General features: G+C 42.7%; 1 protein-coding gene across 1 annotated transcript in view; it reads right to left on the reverse strand.

Moving 5' to 3' along the window:
* Positions 1-22,516, reverse strand: part of RANBP3 (RAN binding protein 3) — a 2,163,070-nt gene that overhangs the window by 590,812 nt on the left and 1,549,742 nt on the right. Inside the window, exon 14 of the mRNA XM_044054814.1 lies at positions 5,947-6,071. Within this exon, the coding sequence (XP_043910749.1) occupies positions 5,947-6,071 (125 nt within the window). The remainder of the gene's footprint in view (positions 1-5,946; positions 6,072-22,516) is intronic.

Consider the following 22,516-nt stretch of genomic DNA (forward strand, 5'->3'; position numbering starts at 1 on the left):
AAGGATATTTGAGCCCCTGGTGGAACTTTGGATTAATTGATCCAGGGCATTGGAATTCATGAATTCCAAGAACCGCTGGGCATAGGTGTTGGTACCAGAGTAGTTTTCACAATGAATGGCTGGGTAGTTGAAATTACCCAGTATTAGGGTGTTAGGTTGCATCTTAATATTTTCCAGTATGTTTAGAAAGATGTAGTGAGAATCTTGGGGCATGGTGGTAGATCTGTAGCAAGCTGCAATTTGGATTGCAGTCTTATGTAGTGCTAGTTGCACCTGTAGTATTTCAGATACATTGTGTTGGGCAACTACCCATGAGGTGTGAATATGGGCACTCCACCAGCTTTAGTGCTTCAGTTTTGATTTAGTGGCCGAAAAGTGTGGTAGAGTTGTAGCCTAGTATTGTGGGGGTGCCCTCTAGAGCCTTGAACCAGGTCTCAGTTGCACAGATATCAATGTACTCCATTTTTAGGAGCGTCTCGAGAGAGTGCATTTTGAGGTTTAGACTTCTAGCATTGAGTAGCATTACCTTCAAATTTTGCATGCTTTTATCTGTTAAGGTGGTAGTTTTGTCATTTGAGCCTTGCCTAAAAAAGGCACTATGGGGGTGGCAAGAGCCTTAGCCAGTAACCTGAATCCCAGGGGTGACAGATGCAGACCATCTCTGGCAAAGCATCCTGGTCTGTTGATAATGTTGTCCCAGGCAGACAGATACTGGATCCCCTTTGAATGACACTAGAAGCTTAGCCAATTGTCTTTACTGCATGTGGTGTGTGCCAGTGTCTCTCTCTCACTATGATATATATATATATATTTCTACACAAACTTTTACACACATTTTTATAAAAATTGTATATTACACACACACACATATATATACATTTATAAAATTTGTATATTTATATCAATCTCTTTCTAAATCCATGCTTTTATACATTGTATAAAGGATGGCACAGTGGTGCAGCGGTTTGCATTGTTGCCTCAGAGCAAGAGGTTCTCCAGTTAGATTCTCTGCTGGGGTGCCTTCTGTGTGGAGACTGCTTGTCCTCCCGGTGTTTACGTGTGTTTCCTCTGGGTGCTCCGGTTTCCTCCCACATTCCAAAGACATGCAGCAAGTGGATTGGATACTCTTAAAGTGGCCCTAGGTGTGTGCGTGGTATGAATGAATTACCACACTACAGGGCTGCCACCCAGCAGTGTAAACCCTGGCTCTAGATGATTGTCAATGTTGAAGCGACACCCTGACCCCATGTGCAAAAATGGGAAAAAGGGTTGAGGACGGATCTAGTGCAGGGAATGTTGAAAGAAGGGAGTGTGTTGTGTGTGTGTGTGTGTGTGTGTGTGTGTGTGTGTGTAAGGCAAATGCGAGGTTGGGAATTTAATGCCAAGACTTTCAGATACTAAAGAAATTTCCAGCATTAGGGGCAGAAGTATGGGCTAATGTTACAATAAGGGAAATGGGCAAGATTTAGTCTTTTGCATGTGTGTTACTGCATGTGGTGTATGCCAGAGTCTTGTGTAGTGGTAGTCTTACAGAAAAGGCTGTTTCTAATATAAGCAAGTATAGGGCTCGGCTGAGGATAGGTTAGCACACATCAATAAGGTGGGTATGGGGTGGATGAAACCTACCTTGCCCACCTTTAACACATGCTAAACCTAATCTTGCCCCTAAAAAGAGCTTTTCCACACCATCACCACTAGTCAACCAGATTGAATTTAATGACAGGGTAAGCAATACGTTTTTCCTTTTGTGGCAATTTTTTTTCAGTGTTTTTCATTTGTTAGCAAGTTGATTTTTGAAGTGCCAGCATCAATCACTTTTGACTTCTATGAAAAAGGAAAAACACGTTAGTTCCACACGGCAACTAATAGTCTGATGAAGCGGTGTTTATCCGTGAAAGCACTTGCTAGTTGATCTATTCTGTTTATATATTAAAACCGAGTTGCCATGTGGAACTAGCGTGTCTTTCCCTTTTTCATTTGAACATATTCCTCATGTTGGTTGCTTTATTCGGTGGGGAGAGTTATTTTTCTCTTTTGATTTCTATGTCTACATACATGTGTGTTTACTTCATTTATATATACAAGTCAAAGTAAATTTTCGCGATCACATATACATAGCAGTGCAAACTGAACAAAATTATATTGCTTTGGTCCCAATGCAAGATAAAACAATGAGCATTCAGTCTGAGTGACAGTAAGACTAACGCACATACAGTAACACTTAAAATATTAACAATACACTACCACAATTGCACAGGAAGACATTAGACAATATACTAGTAGGTATTGCAAAGACTGACTTCACATTGGGATTGTTTAGATATTGCACTTTATCAGCTGTAGTATGATACATTCTGATGTTCATACTGCTCGTGTGTGGAGTGGTGAGTCAAGCCTGACTATTGCACATTCAGGACGTAATAACATAAGAAATCAGGCTAACTGTACCAGTCACTGAAGCAATTTGCCAGAGTGATTACTACGGATGATACTTCACAGCAAGTGGCATATTGATCAGATTTGCTGTCATGCCTGGCATTCAAGTTCAGCAGCCTTATAAATAGAGGGAAGCTCCTGCTCAATCTAGATTTTTTGCAGTACAGGCTATGATACCGCCTGCCTGAGGAAAGGCGGAAGTACATGCCATGGGTAGGGTGAGTGGGACTGCCGATTATCTTCATAGCCCTTCCCACACACCCAGTCGCATGCAGATCATCCATGGATGAGAGTGAGGAACCAAAGACTTTCTGCTGTCCTCACTACCCTTAGAAGAGCCTTGCGGTCAGATGTTTTCCAGTTACCATGCCAAACTATGATGTTATTTGAGAGGATGCTCTCGATGGCCCCCCTGTAGAAGACTTTAAGGATGGACAGACAGGTTTGCCTTCCTCAGTTTTCGTAGAAAGTGCAGACACTGTTGTGCCTTCACTGTGTGGCTAATATGAGTTGACCAGGATAGTTCATCTGAGATGTGCACCCCCAGGAACTTTGCGTTTTTGGCTCTTTCCACTGCCACCGCCTTAATTTCCAGAGGTTGATGCATCTCCTGAGTCCTCCTTGAAGTCAACTATTAATTTTTTGGTCTTGCTTACATTTAAGGCCAGATTGGTGAGGTTGCACCAACCTATTAGATGCTCCACTTCATCCCTACAGGCTGTTTCCTCACCATTTCTGACAAGACCTAAAAGAGTGGTATCATCTGCAAATCTGATTTTGTTGGATTCATGCTTGGCCATGCAATCATGCATCAACAAGGTGAACAGCAGAGGACTCAGGATGCAGCCCTGAGGGACACCTGTGCTCAATGTCACACAGACTGAACTGTTATTTCCCACACATACTTTTTGGGGTCGGTCGATGAAAGTCCAGTATCCAGTTACATAGAGCGGTGCTGATGCACAGCTGGATCAGCTTAGATATTAGATGCTGCAGGATGACAGTGTTAAAGGTGGAACTAAAATCGATGAACAGCATTCTGACAGCAATTCTTGTTCTCTAGATCTGCCAAGGATTCATTAAGTGCTATAGCTATTGCATTAGCCGTGCAGCGGTTAGATCTATAAGCAAACGGTAATGTATCCAGTGTTGCAGGTAGGCTTGAAGAGATACGGTTCTTGATCAATCACTCAAAACACTATTACTGCTGATGTAACAGCAACTGGCCGATAATCATTTAGGCGTGTCAGTTGGGATTGCTGGTTTAAGGGAATGATTTTTGAAGCAACTGGGTACAATGGCTTGTTGCAGGGATGTGTTTAATATATCTGTTGGTACAGTGGACAGTTGGGTAAGAACAGTCTCTTAGAACCCTTCCCATATTATCAGGACCAGCTGCTTTTCTTGAGTTTACTCACCTTAGGGTCCTCAGAACATCAGATGTTCTTAGAAATAGCACCTCCTCAGCCTGTTTAACAGGGTGCTTTTCTGGCACAGTGTTGTTGTCCATATCAAATCTGAAGTAGGTATTTAGTTTGTTCAGAGATTCTGTGATGTCGTCACATGGGGAAAATGCAAGCCTGTAGTTGGTTATGGCTTGTATGCCTTGCCAGAGACATCTGGAGTTCCATTAGTCAGAGAAGTGCCCCTGCATTTTATGTCCTTAAGCCCTCTTAGCCTTCTTTATACCTCTACTTAGATTTTCTCTGGCCACTCTTAGGGCATTCCTGTCTTTTGATTTAAATGCAGCATTTCATGCCTTTAGGAGCTCATATACCTTCACCAAATAGCCAAGGTTTCTGATTAGCACAGCAATGAATTTGATGGCAGTTACATCAAAACATTTTGAAATATAGGCCATTACAGATTCCGTATACACCTTTAGGTCATATGGTGGTTCTTTACAGCTGCCTCTCTAAACAGACCAGTTCGTACATTCAAAGCAGTCCTGTTGTGCCAAGACTGCTCCCTCAGGCCATAGCCTTACTTGTTTGGTTGTAGGTTTGCTCCTTTTCAGCAGTGGTGTGTATGCAGGAAGCAGCATGATGGACAGATGGTCTGAGTTGCCCAGATGTGAATAAGGAACTGCTATGTAGGCCAGTTTTACATTTGTGTACACCTTATCCAGAGTGTTCTCCCCTCTTGTTGCAAAGTTCACATGTTGACAGTAATGGGGGTAATATGGATTCAGCTTGATTGAAATCACCTACAATTATATGGGCGAACTCAGGGTTCTTTATTCTGGAGGTCATTTATTGACAGATACAGAATGTTCAATGCCATGCTGGTATTAGCACTAGGGAGGATTTAAACAGCTGTTATGCTCACTCCAATGAATTCCCTATGCAAGTAGAAGGGCCTGCATTTTAGTGATACGAACTCCATGTTCTCTGAGCAGTGACAGTCGATTTCACAATCTGTACACCAGCTGTTGCTGATATATACACACACACACACACACACACACACACACACACACACACACACTCCCCACCACATTTACCACAGAGAAACAACAAAGCTCCACAAGGAAAATAACAATAAACAAACTGTTTGGGTTTCTTGCCAGTGTGTTCCGTGCCTGCTATTTTTATTTACCACAGACAGACTGATTTCTGTCAGCACGAACTAATGACATCCCTTTCCACATATATTGTGCTAGCACTTATACTGGAGTTCGGCCAAGTTTCAGTGAACACAAGTAAACTACTTTTCACCTTAGATTGTGTGGAAAGATCCATTATTTAGTAGTCTATCTTGCTCTCCAGTGAGTGTACATTTGCTAGCAGCATGGAAGGATGTGCAGGCCTGTGTAGATTTCTTTTCAGTCTGCCCTCAGTTCCTGCTCTACAGCCTCTCTTTCTTGATCTTTCACATCTTTTCCTTTTAATATGCTTCCCATGTCCAAGTGTCAACGGGTTCGACAGACTTCTGCAGTTTTTACCATATTGCAGTAAGATTCCAAGCTGCATGAGTTCCTGGAGTATGTGAGAGTTTACAGGCCTCTCTGCTAGCAGTTCAAACATGCAGCACAGTGATAATTGAGATCATACATTATATATACATACATATGTATATGTGTATGTATCCCAAATGAAACCATTAAGGAAGCATTTTCTTTGACTTCTGCTTTTTAGTTTATGTACTTTCATCATAGTACTCTGCAGTTTCAGTGTTAGAAGATAGCAGTTACCACTGCTTGAGCAATCTTCAATTTGAAAGTTTTGAACTGTGGAAGCACAGGGTAGTATGTGAATGATGTCAAATTTGATCTAATAGGACTCTTTGGGTTTAATTAATCAAGTCAGAGAGAGAGAGTGTGCGTGTGTATATGTACACATACACACAGTTTGTGTATATATATACAAACAAGGTGTGAACAATGAATTCACAATTACAATATTCAAATAAGCCCAACTAGCAGTTTTGCACACACTTTTTTCTTGATAAGAGTACTATACCACAAAGACAATACAGACATTTCTAAGGATGAACTCTATAAACATTTACCTGCAGGACATTACTCTCTGACTCTTCTCCAGTGATAACTTCCACCTTTTCTAATAAGCACTGCCTTGCTGTCGCCTTTGTATAAGCTGCTGCAGATTCAGCCAAGGATTCTGTGGTACTATTTGCTGTATCAGTTTAAAAAAGTATGTTAATATTTCTACTAAACTACAATCAACTACAACAAATTTAAAAGCAAACACATTTCACCTTAAAAAAAATATCTCTCAATCTCACAGCAACAACATCAGTGCAAGACCACTTGCAGTTTATCTCATCTAAGACTGTTTTAAGGATGAACTATATCAAGTGTCAGTTAAGATAACACAACATTACTCAAGGCAGGCATTCTTTATTGTACTAGTACATGCTTTCAAAGCCAAAACCAAAACATTTTTATTCAGCAATGGCAAAATTAGAAAGCCCAATTTAGTAATACTGAATACTGCATTCAAAACATATAAAGCTCAGGGGAAAGGGGTGAAAAACATGATTTTAACGGAACAATTATTTGAAATGTCATCACAACCACTTGGGACTCAACAATCTTGACTTTCAACACCCAGTCAGTAAGGTACCAATCATTAGTACAAATGCTTTTCCCTAGTTTTTGACTCATGATAAATTTCACTAATGCTACCACGAATTTTACCTTGCTAACATTCAAAGGCAACAGTACAGAGTTCTACTAGTGACCATAAAAACAGATACATACTCACCATATAACTGAATAAATCCGAAACTTTCAGGACTACTATGAAATCTTTCTAAGAGCCATTGACCAGGAAATAAAATGAAAGTTATGAACTCCACCACAGAATCAGATCTGTAAGAAGTGTCATAATCCTAACAGGTAGGATTTTATGCTGCAGGCATTATGACCACTCAACACTACTTTTTCTGCCTTTAAGACTAGCACTGACAATTAGATGGGTAGAAACATTTTCACCAGTGTTATGTAAGTCTCTGCTTGATTTGGGAGGTTGGCACTAAAGTATTTATAAGGGTGGCATGAACTTTTAAGCGCATCTGCTTAAAGGTGTATATGGCTAGGTCTCTGTGATCACTTGTCTTATATTACTCATAAGTACTCTTAACTCCCTTAGACTGTTCACCCCCCATGCAGGTTTCCATCTCTCCAGTTCTTTTAAAGCATATGAACCTTATCCATTCACCATTAAGAAAGTACAGTTTTGTACCTACCATAAATGTAGATGTTAGAGTGCTAATACAGCTGCAGTCATAACAGATGGGTTTTCCTGCCGTCAGGCGGGTCCTCGGTCGGCTGAATTCCAAAGTCTAGGTCCGGCGTCAGTTGTAGTCGCTTCTTCCCTGACGTCAGTGCGACAGGGGTATAAAAGAACCAGCCGACGCCATTTTCTTCAGTTTTTCTTGCCCCAGATGTCAAGTGCCCCCAGAAGGAAGGCAATACATAAATTTATGTAATAATGCAATGCAATATAATCAAAAAACAGTAGTTGCAAGCAAATACCCCATAAATGAATACCCCAATCAGGTTGTATGAGGAGGTGTTAGCCAATAAGCCTGTCCCAAGAGGGGAAGGAGGGAGGGAAACCTGGACTGCAGCTGTATTAGCACTCGAACATCTACATTTATGGTAGGTACAAAACTGTACTATGTTCATCGTGCATACAGCTGCAGTCATAACAGATGGGTAGAATCCCAAAGCTAAAAAAGGGGTGGTAGGCAATAGGTGGAACTAAGAGGAGCCAGGATGCCCTGCAAGACTGCAGTGGCAAAGCCTGCTCTGGTTTTGGAGTATAATGGTAGGTGATAGTGCTTGGAGAAGGTATGCACAGAACTCCAAGTGGCTGCTTCCAAAATATCTTTGGTAGGAACACCTCTGAGGAAAGCTGCAGAGGTAGCTGTGGCCCTTGTGGAGTGAGATCTGATGTCTACAGGTACAGTTTTACCATGAAAAGAGTAACAAAAGCGTATGCAGTGGGCTATCCATTTTGAGATTGTCTGTTTGGAAATTGGTTTCCCTTGAGCTCCTGTAGCATAGGACACAAAGAGTTGCTCTGATTTTCTGAAAGGCTTTGTTCTGTCCAAATAGTAACGCAGCTGTCTGTGGATGTCCAAGGAATGTAGTAGTCTCTCCCCTTTGTTTTGAGGATTAGGGTAAAAGGTAGGTAAGTGGATAGCCTGATTCAAAGCTACCCTGGATACCACCTTTGGCATAAAGGACGGATTGGTTCGTAAGGAAACTCTGTCCTGATGGAAAATGATGAAAGGCTGCACAGCCATGAGGGCTTGTAGTTCCGATAAAGGTGGAAATTGGGTTATAATGGATAAAATTAACTACTGTAACATGGTGAATAAATTGTTGTTGAATTCTGAAGAATACAAGAGATTGGATAGTGATCCTATAGAGTCATATAATGATGAGCTGTTATTTATGTTGGAAAAAGGTGAACGTTTAGGGTTCTTTACGCAAGTTGATGTTAAGAAATTATACATACGAAAACCAACTATGCCTATTCTATATGCATTACCTAAAATTCATAAAAATCTAGCAGAGCCTCCAGGTAGGCCCATTGTATCTGGGATGGGCTCTTTTTTGGAAAATGTTAACCTTTTTTTTTAGATTTCCAGTTAAAGGCCTATTTGAATAGGGTAACAGCTCACATTATGAACACACAGGAACTTATCAATTATGTTTCTGATATAGTGTGGAGTTATGATTACTATTGGGTCACTATCGATGTAAAGTCACTATATACTAACATTGACAAAAAAAGGGGGCTTGAGTCCGTGTGCAATATGTTAGGTGAGGGACCTAGAACTAGTTTTTTGATAAGTCTATTGGAATTTTGCTTGACACAGTTATTTTCTTTTTAATACTGAGTATTTTTTACAAATCAAAGGCACTGCAATGGGTGCAGCTTATGCACCATCTTATGCCATAATTTATATGGATTCTTTTGAAAAGAAATTCATCTACTCAACTGATTTTTTTCAAGAAAAATGTGGTTATGTACAAGCGCTTTATAGATGATTTAATTTTCATCTGTAAGGGGGACATGTCTGAATTTTTGGACTTTTTTGAGATGTTGAATAATAATGAACATAAGCTGCAGTTTTCGTATGAGGTTAATAGAAGTGAAATAAATTTTCTTGATTTGACTTTATTTGAAAAAGAAAATAAAATACAATTTAGACCTTATAAAAAACAAACATCAGTAAACGTGTTTTTACATGCTACTAGTATGCATCCCCCACACCTGTTAAATGCTTTACCACAAGGGGAGTTCAAAAGAATTCGGGATCATACCAGCATAAATGAAGAGGTAGATAAGGAATTAAATTCAGTGCTTTTGAGATTATTGGAAAGGGGGTATGATTATGACCATCTACTGCGATGTCGAGATGGCAGAATGAATGAGAACTTGACAGTACCTAATGCAGAGGGTTATGTCAAATATTTTGTTAATGTGAAAAATAATGTTGAGAAACTGTTTTTCGTAACCAAATTTACTCCCTTTTCCAAGAAATTGATTAAAAAATTCTGGTATTTAATTTGTGAGGATGATACTATAGGTGAGCTATTTCCAAATAATGTTATTTTCTCCTTTAAGAGGGGAAAAAATTTAAAGGAAATCTTAAACAATAATTTATTGCGTCATGACAGGACAATTTCTGCCAGGGTAGGTACTTTTGCATGTGGTTCGTGCAGTGTGTGTAATAGGGTTATTAATGTGGAATTCATCAACAATAGAAGTCATATATCTAAACAATTTTTCAACTGCAAGTCAACTAGTGTAGTATTATATATAGGGTTGTTCTTGTACCGATATTTGGTACATAGGACAGACTAAAAGGATGGTAAGAATTAGGATTTTTGAACATTTAAAGGATATAAGAAATTCGAATCTTTCTAGTCCAGTTGTGAAACATTTTATTGACATTCATGGTGGTTGTGTTGATAGTTTAAAATTTAGTATACTAGGAAAACCTTATATTTCAAGGGGAGATGATCTCATAGGTAAACTGTTAGAATTGGAAACCAGGATGATACTGAAATTCAACACTTTAAAACCGAATTAGGTATATAATATATAAAAAAATAAAAAATATTTAAAAAATATATTTTATATAATAAAACTAAAATAGATTTTCACATAACATATAATGTATAATAACAGGATTTGTATTGTTTAAAATATTTAAATGTCATATTATTTGATATCACATTTATTTGATTCACTTTTTTATTTATTCATGTGTTGGTTTATTTATTTAGTTGTAAATTAAGACATTGTTGAATTTATTATAATAATGTATATATAACACATATTACAAAATATTTTTTATGTTGTGGTCACTTTAATTTGAACCAATTTCTTACTGAATGAATTTTTACAAATTGATTAATTGATTTATAAAATGGTATATAATGACTGTTTTGATTAAACAAATTGTGATCCTTGAAGGCGAACTGCCGAGGTACCAGATCATTGAACATTAAAGAACTTTACTGGTGGAATACGGGCTGTTGTGGTGTGTATTTTGCTGATTGCTATATTTCGTATGTTTTGGCTTGTAGTTCCGATACCCTGCGAGCTGAGGTGATAGCCAGAAGGAAGGCTGTTTTCCAGGACAAATATTGCAGTTCTGTTGAGGCAGCTGGCTCAAAAGGAGGAGAGGTCAGTTTTTCTAGAATGAAATTGAGGTCCCAAGCAGGTACTGGTTGTTTCCTTGGGGGTTTTATATTCTTAGCCCCTCTGAGGAACTGTCTTAAGAGGGGGTGGGAGAATAAAGGAGGATCAGTGTTGTATTCTGCAGAAATGGCTGAGGCATGGATTTTGATGGAGGAGAATGAAAGTCCACTGCTTAGCATCTCAGCTAGATACTGTAATATTTGAGGTAAATTCAGTATTCCAGGATTCTGGCCCTTTTTCTCATTCCAGGCACAAAACCGTTTCCATTTTGCGGAGTAAGCTTTTCTAGTAGAAGGCCTTCTGGCCTCCAAAATGACATCCTGCACCTCCTTGGACAGTAGGGTCTGTTGTGAAGTTAAGGTATCTTCCAAGCGGCCAGATTGAGTGTTTTCAGCTGAATGTGAAGAGTTTTGAAGTTGTGCTGAGTCAGAAGAAGAGGCATTAGAGGTAGGATCCATGGTGGGGAATGCGTCAGGCTCCTCAGGAGTGGGTACCAGTGTTGTCTTGGCCAGTCTGGAGCAATGAGAATCATCTTTGGTCTGTCTGCTCTGGTTTTTAATAGAACTTTGGGCAGCAGAGGAAGAGGTGGAAAGGCATAAACTGTCATTGTTGTCCAACTGAAAGGGAGTGCGTCCACTCTCCAGGCCTGTGGATGAAAGGTCCTTGAGCAGAATTTTGCCAATTGGTGAATTTTGTGGGAGGCAAAGAGATCTATGTCTGGCCTTCCCCATGCTTGAATTATCTCTGTAAAAACTTGAGGATGCAACTTCCATTCGTGTGGATCTGTCATATTTCTGCTTAGGTTGTCTGCTAGCATATTTTACTTGCCTGGCAAGTACTGTGCTTGAAGTTCGATTTGTAATTCCAGAGCCATGTTCCAAAGAGACATGGCCAGCCTGCATAGGGGGTATGAATGGGTTCCTCCCTGTTTGTTTATGTACCACATGACTGTGGTGTTGTCTGTCCTTATCAATAGTTGACCTGGATGCAGAAGGTTTTTGAAAGCTATAATAGCATTCATTACTGCTAGCATTTCCTTTTGATTGATGTGTAGGTGCTTTTCTTTTTGGGACCATTTGCTCTGAATGCACCGATCTGTCATGTGCGCCCCCCAGGCGTAGTCCGAGGCATCTGTTGTGATGACTTGATTTGCTTGAGAATTGCAGAATGGGAGACCTGTGTTTCTTTGGCATGCTTGAGCCCACCACAGAAATTCCTTTTGAAGACATGGAATCAGTGGTATTATTGTTTCCAAACTGTGGCTGTGTTGAGACCATAGGTTTTTCAGGTACCATTGAAGTTTCCTCATATGCAGCTTTGCACATGGGATTAGTAGGATGCAAGATGCCATGAATCCCAGAGCCTGCAGGATTTTCCTTGCAGTCAGCCTGGTGAAATTTGCTAGTTTTCTGAAGTATTGAGTTAGTTGCCCCTGTTTCTCTGGCGTGAGGTAGGCCATCTGGGTGTTTGTGTCCAAGTTGGCACCCAGGAAAATTATTGTTTGAGAGGGTATTAGCCTTGATTTCTTTTTGTTGACTGTGTATCCCAGAGAATTCAACAACATTATTACAAAAGCCAGATATTTCAGAAGTATGTGCTTGCTGTCCGCTTGGATCAGGCAGTCGTCCAAATATGGGTATATTTGTATCGCTTGAAGTCAGCAGTAGGCAATTACTGATGCCAGGCATTTCGTGAATACTCTGGGCGCAGTAGATAAGCCAAAGGGCAATGCAGAGAATTGATAATGGGTTGAACCTGCAAGAAAGTACAGTTTTGTACCTACCATAAATGTAGATGTCCGATAGGTATGCATCTGCAGTCATAACATATGGGTTGTCCTGCCTCAGGCAGCCCTTCGGTCGTCCGGATTCCAAAGTCTGGGTCTGGCCTCGGCTGATGTCGCACTTTCCCCGACGTCATAGCTTCTGGGGTATAAAGGCATCAGCCGACGCCATTTTCCTCAGTGTTTCTTGCCCCAGATGCCAGGTGCCCTCTAGGAAGGCTAAATTTGGATAAATGTTGAATGTTCCAAACAGTAGCAAAAAATATATACAAACAAACAAATACACCATAACAGATTCCCCCAGCTAGCTGAAAGAGGGGTAAGCACCCTAGGAATACCACAGAGGGGAAGGAGGGTGGGTAATCCTGACTGCAGATGCATACCTATCGGACATCTACATTTATGGTAGGTACAAAACTGTACTATGTCCTTCAAGGATGCATCTGCAGTCATAACATATGGGTAGAATACCATAGCCAAACTGGGGGAGGAGGTACTAAGATAAGGATGGTGTAGTTAAGATCCCCTGTAAAACTGCAGTTGCAAAGCCTGCTCGGGATCTGGAGTATAAAGGTAGATTATAATGCTTGGCAAATGTATGCACAGAGCTCCAAGTAGCAGCTTCTAAAATGTCCTTGGTAGCCACCCCTCGTAGGAAAGCTGTAGTGGTGGCTGTGGCCCTTGTGGAATGAGGCCTGATATGTTCAGGAGCGGTCTTTCCATGAAAAGAGTAGCAAAAGCGAATGCAATTTCCTATCCATTTTGAAATTGTCTGCTTGGAAATTGCTTTTCCTTGCACCCCAGTTGCATAGGCTACAAAAAGTTGGTCAGTTCTTCTGCTGGTTTTAGTTCTGTCCAGATAGTAGCGTAGTTGTCTGTGTATATCCAAGGTGTGCAAGAGTTTCTCTCCTTTGTTCTGTGGGTTAGGGAAGAACATAGGCAAAATGAATGGCTTGGTTCAAGGATACCCTGGATACCACCTTTGGCATGAAAGTTGGATTGGTTCTCAGAGACACTCTATCCTGGTGAAAAATAAGGAAAGGCTGCACTGCCATTAATGCCTGTAGCTCGGATACTCTTCTTGCTGAAGTAATTGCCAGAAGGAAAGCAGTTTTCCAAGATAAAAACTGTAAGTCTGCTGATGCTGGTTCAAAAGGAGGTAGTGTCAATTTTTCCAGCACAAAATTGAGATCCCATGCAGGTACAGGGGGTCTCCTTGGAGGTTTAACATTTTTGATCCCTCTCAGAAATTGTCTGAGTAGAGGGTGAGAGAAGATAGGAGGATCCATATTGTATTCTGCTGAAATTGCTGAAGCATGAATCTTAATGGAAGAGTAAGACAGGCCATTGTGGAACAATTCTGCTAAGTATTCTAGGATGTGTGCTAGGTTTGCAACTGTGACATCTGTGCCCTTTGATGTGCTCCAAATGAGGAATCTCTTCCATTTAGCTGAGTATGCCTTCCTTGTGGGGGGTCTGCGAGCCTCCAGGATAATATCCTTGACCCTCTGAGATAAGACAGTTTGGTTTGGTTTTAAGCAATTTTCCAGGCAGTTAGTTGCAGAGTTTTCAAGTTTGGATGCAGGGTCTTGAAATTGTTCTGCGTTAGAAGAGGCCATAGGGGTAGAGGCCATGAGTTCGCCTGAGACATGTTTTTCAGTAGCGGATACCAGTGTTGTCTTGGCCAGTCCGGAGCTATTAGTATCACCTTTGGCTGTTCCTCCCTGATCTTCAGAAGAACATTGTACATCAATGGGAGAGGTGGGAATGCATACACTATTACGGCATTCCAGCTGAAAGAGAGTCAGTCCACCCTCCAGGCTTGTGGGTGGTATGTCCTTGAGCAGAATTTCTTCAGTTGGTGGTTGAGAGGGGAGGCGAACAGATCTCTGGCAATCCCCATTTCTTTGTTATGAGTTTGAAGATGTCTGGATGCAGCATCCATTCGTGAGCATCCGTGGTAGTCCTGCTTAAGCTGTCTGCTAGTGAATTCTCTTTTCCTGGTACAAATATGGCCTGCAGCTGGATATTGAGATTCAGGCCTAGGTTCCACAGATCCATTGCCATCCGGCATAGAGGGTAGGAATGCGTGCCTCCCTGTTTATGTACCACATGACCGTGGTGTTGTCTGTCCTTATCAGCAGATGTACTTGCTGGAGGAATGGTTTGAATGCCTCGATTGCATGCTTCACTGCCAGCATCTCCTTTTGGTTTATTTGCAAGTTTAGCTGTCCTTGAGACCATAGGCCTTGGATACATTTGTCCTCCATGTGTGCTCCCCATCCTAGGTCTGAGGCGTCCGTGGTGATGGTCTGCCTTGGTTTTGGTTTCTTGAAAGGCAACCCTCTGTTGGACTGGCAGGCCTGAGCCCACCACAGGAATTCCTTTTGAAGGCATGGAATGATTGGTATCATGGTTTCTAGACTGTGTCTGTGTTGAGACCATACATTCCTTAGGTACCATTGTAATTTTCTCATATGCAGCCTGGCATGTGGGATCAAGATTATGCAGGATGCCATGAAACCCAGGGCCTGCAGGACTTTCCTTGCAGTAAGCTGAGTTTGTCTTGTCAAAGTCATGAAATAATCTGGAAGTTGTTTTTGTTTTTCTTCTGTGAGAAAAGCCATCTGAGTTATTGTGTCCAGATCTGCACCCAAAAGGTTATCCTTTGGGATGGCACTAGTCTTGACTTTTGGATGTTGACTGTGTATCCCAAGGCCTGTAGCAGGTGTATGACATAGGCCAAATCCTTTATCAATTTTGTCTTGCTGTCCGCTTGTATTAGGCAGTCGTCCAGGTATGGGTAGATTTGAATTCCCTGAAGTCTGCAATGTGCAATTACTGATGCCAGGCATTTCGTGAATACTCTAGGCGCAGTAGATAAGCCAAAGGGTAATGCTGAGAATTGATAATGCTCTGATCCTGCAAGAAATCTGAGGTGTCTTCTGCAATCTGGTCGGATAGGGATGTGCAGGTATGCCTCCTTGAGATCTAGAGTCACCAGCCAAGATTCCTTGCCCAACATGGGAAGAAGCTGCTGTAGGGTCAGCATTTTGAATTTTGGTACAATGAGATAAGTGTTCAGTGCGGACAAGTCGAGAATAGGCCTCCATTGGTTTTCTTTTCTTGGTACAAGGAATAGTCTGGAGTAAAATCCTTGGCCTTGTTCCATAGATGGTACCCTTTCTATCGCTTTCATCTGAAGTAAATTTTTGATTTGTCTTAAAGCCTCTGGCTTCTGATTTGGTGGTAGGTTTGGCATTCCGCTCCTTTTTGGTAAAGTGTGGAAGTGAAACCTGTATCCTTTGTCTATTGTTTGCAATGTCCATGTGTCCTTTGTAATGCAATGCCAGTTTTTTGAGAATAAAGCCAGCTTTCAGCCCAAGGGAGCTTCCAGTTGTTCCCTGGTAGGCGGAATCAGAGCCAAGTCATTGTGTCTGTCCTGTGCTAGTGGTTGTAGTTGCAGCTGTGGCACTACTCCTCTGGTTGGCAGGCTGCCACTGACGGCCCCTATAGGCACCCTTTGATTGACCTCTGCCTCGAGGGCGTCTATTCCTGCCTCTCTGTACTCTGGAGGTGTCTGGAAAGGACCAAGTCTTGGAAGGCCAGTTTCTGCTGAACCTCGGAGGTTGGACCTGTAGAAATTCCTTTACTGTTTGCACAGATTTTGCTTTTTCTTCCACCTTCTTTAGAATCTCCTGTGCAGGGGAGCCAAATACACTTTGTTTCTCCATTGGAGCATCTAGGAGCTTAGCCTTGACATGGTCTGGCAGGGATTGCTCTTTTAGCCAGGCATGCCTACGAATTACTGCCCCAGTCATAGCTGATATAAATGAAGCCTCCAGTGCATCATAGCCACATTTTAAGAAATGATTACTGACCTGCTGAGAGTTGTGTACTAAATCCTGAAGGGATTTACGGTCTAAAGGTTCAGGAGAAGAAAGCTTCTTATTCAGCTGATCTAACAAATATTCTTGGTACTGTATCATATGGAATTGACAGTTTAAAGCCCTGGCAGAAAGAGTAGCAGATGTATAAACCTCTTTACCCAATCTCTCTAATGCTCTAGACTCTCTTTCAGAGGGTAGGGGACTTTTGGCAGTGGCAGCTGCAACACCTTTTGGGCCCTGTGAAATAGTTTCTGGATCTGCAGCATGGGCTTTATACAGGTGGAAGTGAGAATCCGGGACCCTGTAATATCTGTCAGGTTTGGCAGGGGCCGGAGGAAGAGAATCAGGTGCAGAACTAACATCATTATACACATCATCAATTACAGTTAGCACTGGTGGTATGGCTAAGGGCCTATGCTGGGGCAAATGTAAAAAAGTCCTTAGCCTTTTTCTAGAATCAGAAAAATCCTGACCCTGCCATTGAAAGTGTTCCCTCATAGAGTGCAAGGTCTCCCCAAAGGAAAATTCTTCAGGAGGGGAGGCCGAAGGGATAGAATCTTCAGCATCTGAATCCTCGTAAGGAGAATAGGCCCCTTCCTGATGGTCTGACAAATCAGATCCATCCGTGGAGTAATCAGAGGAGACAGGTTCAGAGGGTTCAGTCCTAGGCCTTTTGTATGGTGGAGGTTGGGAGGCCCTGTCTGGGTGAGGTTGGGAACCCCTAATCAAGGATATAAGGTCCTCAGCAAGACTGAGAATCTGAGAACTTGAGGAAGGCCTCTGAGAAGTAGATTTGGCAGGTAAAGCTTTTGAAAGTTTGGCAGCTTTAGCCCTGGAGAAGGCCTTAATAGACATAGAAGCTGGGGGCCTAGCTGCCCCACGTGCAGGTGTAGAAATGTCCAATGGAATGGTGTCGGACAAATCTTGAGCGCTAGCTTCGGTAGGGATTTCTGAAGCCGACTCAGCCGGGGCCTCTCTGGCCTCAGTTGTCGGAGGTAAGATTTCTGTCGTAGGAAGAACAGAGGGCTCGGTTTCAGCCGAAACAGAGACACTCGCGGTAGGCCTAGCCGTGGTTTCAGCCGAAACCGCGGGCCGCGAGTGTCGGTCCTTTCCCCTGCGTTTTTGGCCAAATGCGTAGTCAGAGTCTCCGACGGCATTTTATATGCAAAAACGGATCAGAAAAATTCTTCTGCAAACTCCGACCGACGTCTAAGAGTCCGTCGGTTGAAGGAGGCACAGGCTAAACAAGCTGATACGTCGTGGTCTGGGCCTAAGCAAGGAAGGCAGTAAGAATGGAAATCCTTATGAGGTATTTGTTTCTCACAAGTTAAACAATTATTTACTTTGTCTGACATCGGCTGAGGCAAGAAAGAGTCCCCAACGGGGTACTTAGCTTTTTTTCGAAGTATTCGGTAGCTGAAATCACTGGATCTGACCGACCGGCACTTGCGAACAGCTTCTGCTTCGGGCACCGCGCGGCAAGAAAGACCGAGGAAAATGGCGTCGGCTGATGCCTTTATACCCCAGAAGCTATGACGTCGGGGAAAGTGCGACATCAGCCGAGGCCAGACCCAGACTTTGGAATCCGGCCGACCGAAAGGGCTGCCTGAGGCAGGACAACCCATATGTTATGACTGCAGATGCATCCTTGAAGGACATATCTGAGGTATCTTCTGCAATCTTGTCTGATTGGGACATGCAGGTATGCCTGCTTGAGGTCCAATGTTACCAGCCAAGACTCCTTGCCCAGCATGGGAAGAAGCTGCTGTAATGTGAGCATCTTGAATTTTGGCACGAGTAAAAATGTGTTTAGGATGGATAGGTCCAAAATAGGTCTCCAATCTTTTCCCTTCCTTGGTACCACGAATAGTCTTGAGTAAAAACCTCGACCTTGTTCTTGTGTAGGTACCTCTTGAATAGCTTTCATGTCCATGAGATCTGAAATTTGTTTTTGTGCCTCTGCCCTTTGATTGTGTGGCAGGTTTGGCATGCCTCTCATTTTTGGAAGGGTGTGAAAATGGAATCTGTAGCCTCTGTTTATAATGTACAGGATCCATTTGTCTTTTGTGACAATATGCCAATTTTTCAAAAATAATGCCAGTTTTCCGCCTAAAGGTGCTGCCATTTGAGCCTTGCTTGGCATGCAAAGGGGAAAGTCATTGGGTCTGCTTTCTGAATGGCTGTGAACTATCCTCACCACCTCTTTGTGTAGGAGCTCGCCATTGTCTGCCTCTAAACGATCCTTGACATTGCCCTCTGCCCCTCGGGCGCCTGTATCTACCTCTTTAGGGTCTGTCCGTGGCTGGAAAAGACCAATTTTTGGTAGGCCAACTTCTACTGAAACGTGGAGGTTGTACCTGTAGGAAATCTTTCACTGTTTGTATTGATTTAGCCTTTTCCTCCATTTTCTTTAATACCTCCTCAGCATTAACACCAAATACATCTTTTTGCAGAGGGGCATCTAGTAATTTAGCTTGACATGATCTGGTAAGGTTTGCTCTTTGAGCCAGGCATGTCTACGTATGACTGATCCTGTAACAGCAGCTCTACATGAGGCCTCTAAAGCATCAAAACCACATTACAAGGTATGTTTACCCACCTGTTCTGCACTATGCATCAAATCCTGCAACTCCTTCAAGTCTGGTTGTTCAGGTTGTGACATTTTGCTTCTCAACTGTGATAACAGAAACTGTTGGTACTTTAACATATGGAACTGGCAGTTTAATGCCCTCATGGTTAAGGTTGTCGAGGTGTATACCTTTTCCTCCCACCTTTCTAAAGCTCTGGAATCTCTCTCTGAAGGTAATGGATTTTTAGCAGTGGAGGCCTTAATTCCCTTGGGGCCCTGTGAGATAGTTTCTGGGTCAGCCGCATGGCTTTGTATAGGAATTGGTGTGAGTCAGGAACCCGGTAATACTGGTCAGGCTTGACTGGGGCTGGAGGAGAGTCTGGGTTAAAGCAGGCCTCCGAATACACATCATCTAGAATGTCTAAGACAGGAGGTATAGCCAGAGGCCTGTGCTGAGGGAGCAAGAGAAAATCCCCAAGCCTTTTCTTGGAGTCTGAGTACTCTTGGCCTTCCCAGTGGAAGTGTTCCCTCAAGGTATGTAAGGTTTCCCCAAAAGAGTAATTCTCAGGGGGGGAGACAGAGGGAATGGACTCCTCTGCATCAGAATCTTCAAAAGGGGAGTATGAATGTTCCAGGTCATCAGAATGCTCTGAAATAATGGAGGCCTGGTCCGAAGAGGGGGAATTCTTCCTCCACTCTGGGCCTTTTGTCCGGGGGGGAGGGGGGGGGTTGGGAACCCCTGATGAGAGTAATCAAATCCTAAGCCATTTTGAGCATCTGCTTTTTAGGCATGGGGCCTTGAGAAGGGCCCTGTGGAGCTTGTCTCTTAGTATGCATGGCTGCTTTAGACTTAGCGAAAGCCTTGATGGAAAAAGAAGAGGAAGGCCTGAAGACACCTTGAGAGGTGGCAGACCTGTCTAAACTCTAAGTTTCACCGCCAAGAGTGGCTTCGGTATCGGTAGTCGGGGTGTGGGCCAAAGAGCCTGCGACCTCGGATACAGTAGACACCGCCAATGAAGTGTCGCTGGTAGTCAGGGGCTGCGTAGGCGCCTCACTGAGAACCGGACCACCTGTAGTCGGCTTTGGCATGGTGTCGGTAGAAGCCGCGGACCTCGTATGTCGGTCCTTATTTTTGCGTCTTTTACTCAAAACTGGAGTCGGAGTATCCGACGACAATGTAATTAATTTTGCCAAAATAGTGTTGGGCGAACTCCGCCCGACGCTTAATGGTGTGTCTGTTGAATGTAGCACAAAAACGACAGGCCGAGACGTCGTGGTCTGGGCCTAAGCAAGGAATGCAGAGGGAATGAAAATCCTTATGCGGTATTTGCTTCCCACATGAAATGCAATTATTAACTTTGTCTGACATCGGTCTGAGGCAAGAAAAGTTTCCCCAACGGGGTACTTAGCTTTCAAGAAGACTTCGGTTGCAAAATATTCGTAATCTCAGGAGCTGGCCGACCGGCACTTACGAACTGCTTCTGCTTCGGGCACCGCGCGGCAATAAAGACTGAAGAAAATGGCGTCGGCTGGTTCTTTTATACCCCTGTCGCACTGACGTCAGGGAAGAAGCGACGACAACCGACGCCGGATCTAGACTTTGGAATTCGGCCGACCGAGGACCCGCCTGACGGCAGGAAAACCCATCTGTTATGACTGCAGCTGTATGCACGATGAACACCTGCAGGCATCTCCGAAGGAAGATGAAACTAGAGGGTGGGGGGGGGGGGTCTATATTAGAACACCGAACTTTCAAAATTTCCAGTGTTCTAATATCGAACCCTAGTAATCGAAAATTTGAAACATTGAACATACAGAACAGCACATTTTTTCCTAGGCAAAAAATTTGCTGTTCCAAAACACACACACACACACACACACACACACACACACACACACACACACACACACACACACACACACACACACAAAACACAAGCAAACCAAACAAACAGCAATCCACATACACACACCTAAACTCTTATATACCTAAACCCTACACTAAACTATACATACACCACTAACTATCCACTTACCTTAACCCAAACCCTAAGGTCCGTCACTACCACACAGTCACCTCACCCGCACCCTAACACTAACTCACCTACCCCACCCTAACCCTCACGTCCACACAATCGCACACTTACCTGAACCTGACCCGTAACTTTCCACCACAGTGCTGAAAATACCTAAGCAACATAAACAGACAACCAAATTCTTTCCGTAGGAAAAAAAAAATCGGTTTTCTGTTTCTTCGATATTTTCAGCGTTTGCTGATAACGGGTCGATATCAGAACACTCGAAATTTTGAAAGTTCTGTGTCCTAATATAGACCAGAGGGTGGTATAAGTAACAGCTGTGCTGGAGGTATTATGAGACAGGAATTAAGAGATTGGCTTGCTTGTTATGGGTATTGGCAGAGGAAAGATGGTGGGGAAGTGTTATCAAATATGGACAAACAACTTAAAGATCTAGTGGTTTAAGTACATTACTTTTGCATCATGCGCAAAGTGGTTCATCTTAACACATAGGACGCTGTCCCCAGCTGCTTATTTGGATGGGCCTGACTAAGAAAATACCCTACAGATCACAGTAGCCCTAAAAAGTTTTACTCTGCAAGGCATGTTCAATTTGAAAACAGTGGCAAAGGTACGAAGATGTGACCAAGTGGCTATTGTGCAAATACTGTCTACTGAAGCATTCTTTAGGAAGATAGTAGATGTGTACACTGCTCTTGTGAAGTGGCCTTTGAGGTTCATTGGTAGACTGTTCCCCCCTCTGATATAGCAAAAAAATAAGTTATGTACTCACCATAATGTCCCATCTGAGTAGTTATACTTCATTTTTCTGCAACCTGTGGGTATACGGATCCGTATCGGATCCGAGCCGGCAACCTTTTTTCTAGCATCTGCTCCGAGCTCCTCCCCTTACCCATAATGCCCTACATCTCCTATCTTCACTCAGATCGAGTTTGCTGCAACTAAAACATAAGCAACTCAACCCAACAAACCAATCCTGAAAAGACAGGACAAGGTCCAGGGGACGGAGGGAGGGAATGTTGCAGAAAAATGAAGTATAACTACTCAGATGGAACGTTATGGTAAGTATATAACTTCTTTATCTGAAGTAGTTAACTTCATTTTATCTGCAACCTGTGGGACAGAGTCCCCAGCTACTCTGATCCCGAGAGGCCCTTATGGAAGGATATTCCTGAGCACCGCAGAGCCAAAGGATGCTCTATCCCTCGAAATCAGATCTAATTTGTAATGGGAAATGAAGGTATGTGAACTGGCCCAAGTCGCTGCTGCACAAATATCGTCCAAAGGCACCCTAGACCAAAAAGCAGCATAAGGCACCCTAGACCAAAAAGCAGCATAAGTCACCATAGACCTGGTAGAGTGAGCCTTAACAATACCAGGAAGAGATAAACCTTTTGCTTTGTAGGCATGTGAAATACAAAGAGTGATCCATCTGGCCAAAGAAACTTTAGAAATAGCTTTTCCCATAAATGTTTTGGAAAAGGAAACAAACAATTGGTCAGTATTGTGGAAAGACTTTGTTCTGTGAAGATAAAAATGAAGCTGCCTATGAACATCAAACAAATGGAGTTTGTATTCACCTTTATTTTGGAAGTTAGAAAAGAAAACGG

This window comes from Protopterus annectens, chromosome 13.part0, assembly GCF_019279795.1.
Source record: "Protopterus annectens isolate FY-2018-M chromosome 13.part0, PAN1.0, whole genome shotgun sequence".
NCBI classification, from domain to species: domain Eukaryota; kingdom Metazoa; phylum Chordata; order Ceratodontiformes; family Protopteridae; genus Protopterus; species Protopterus annectens.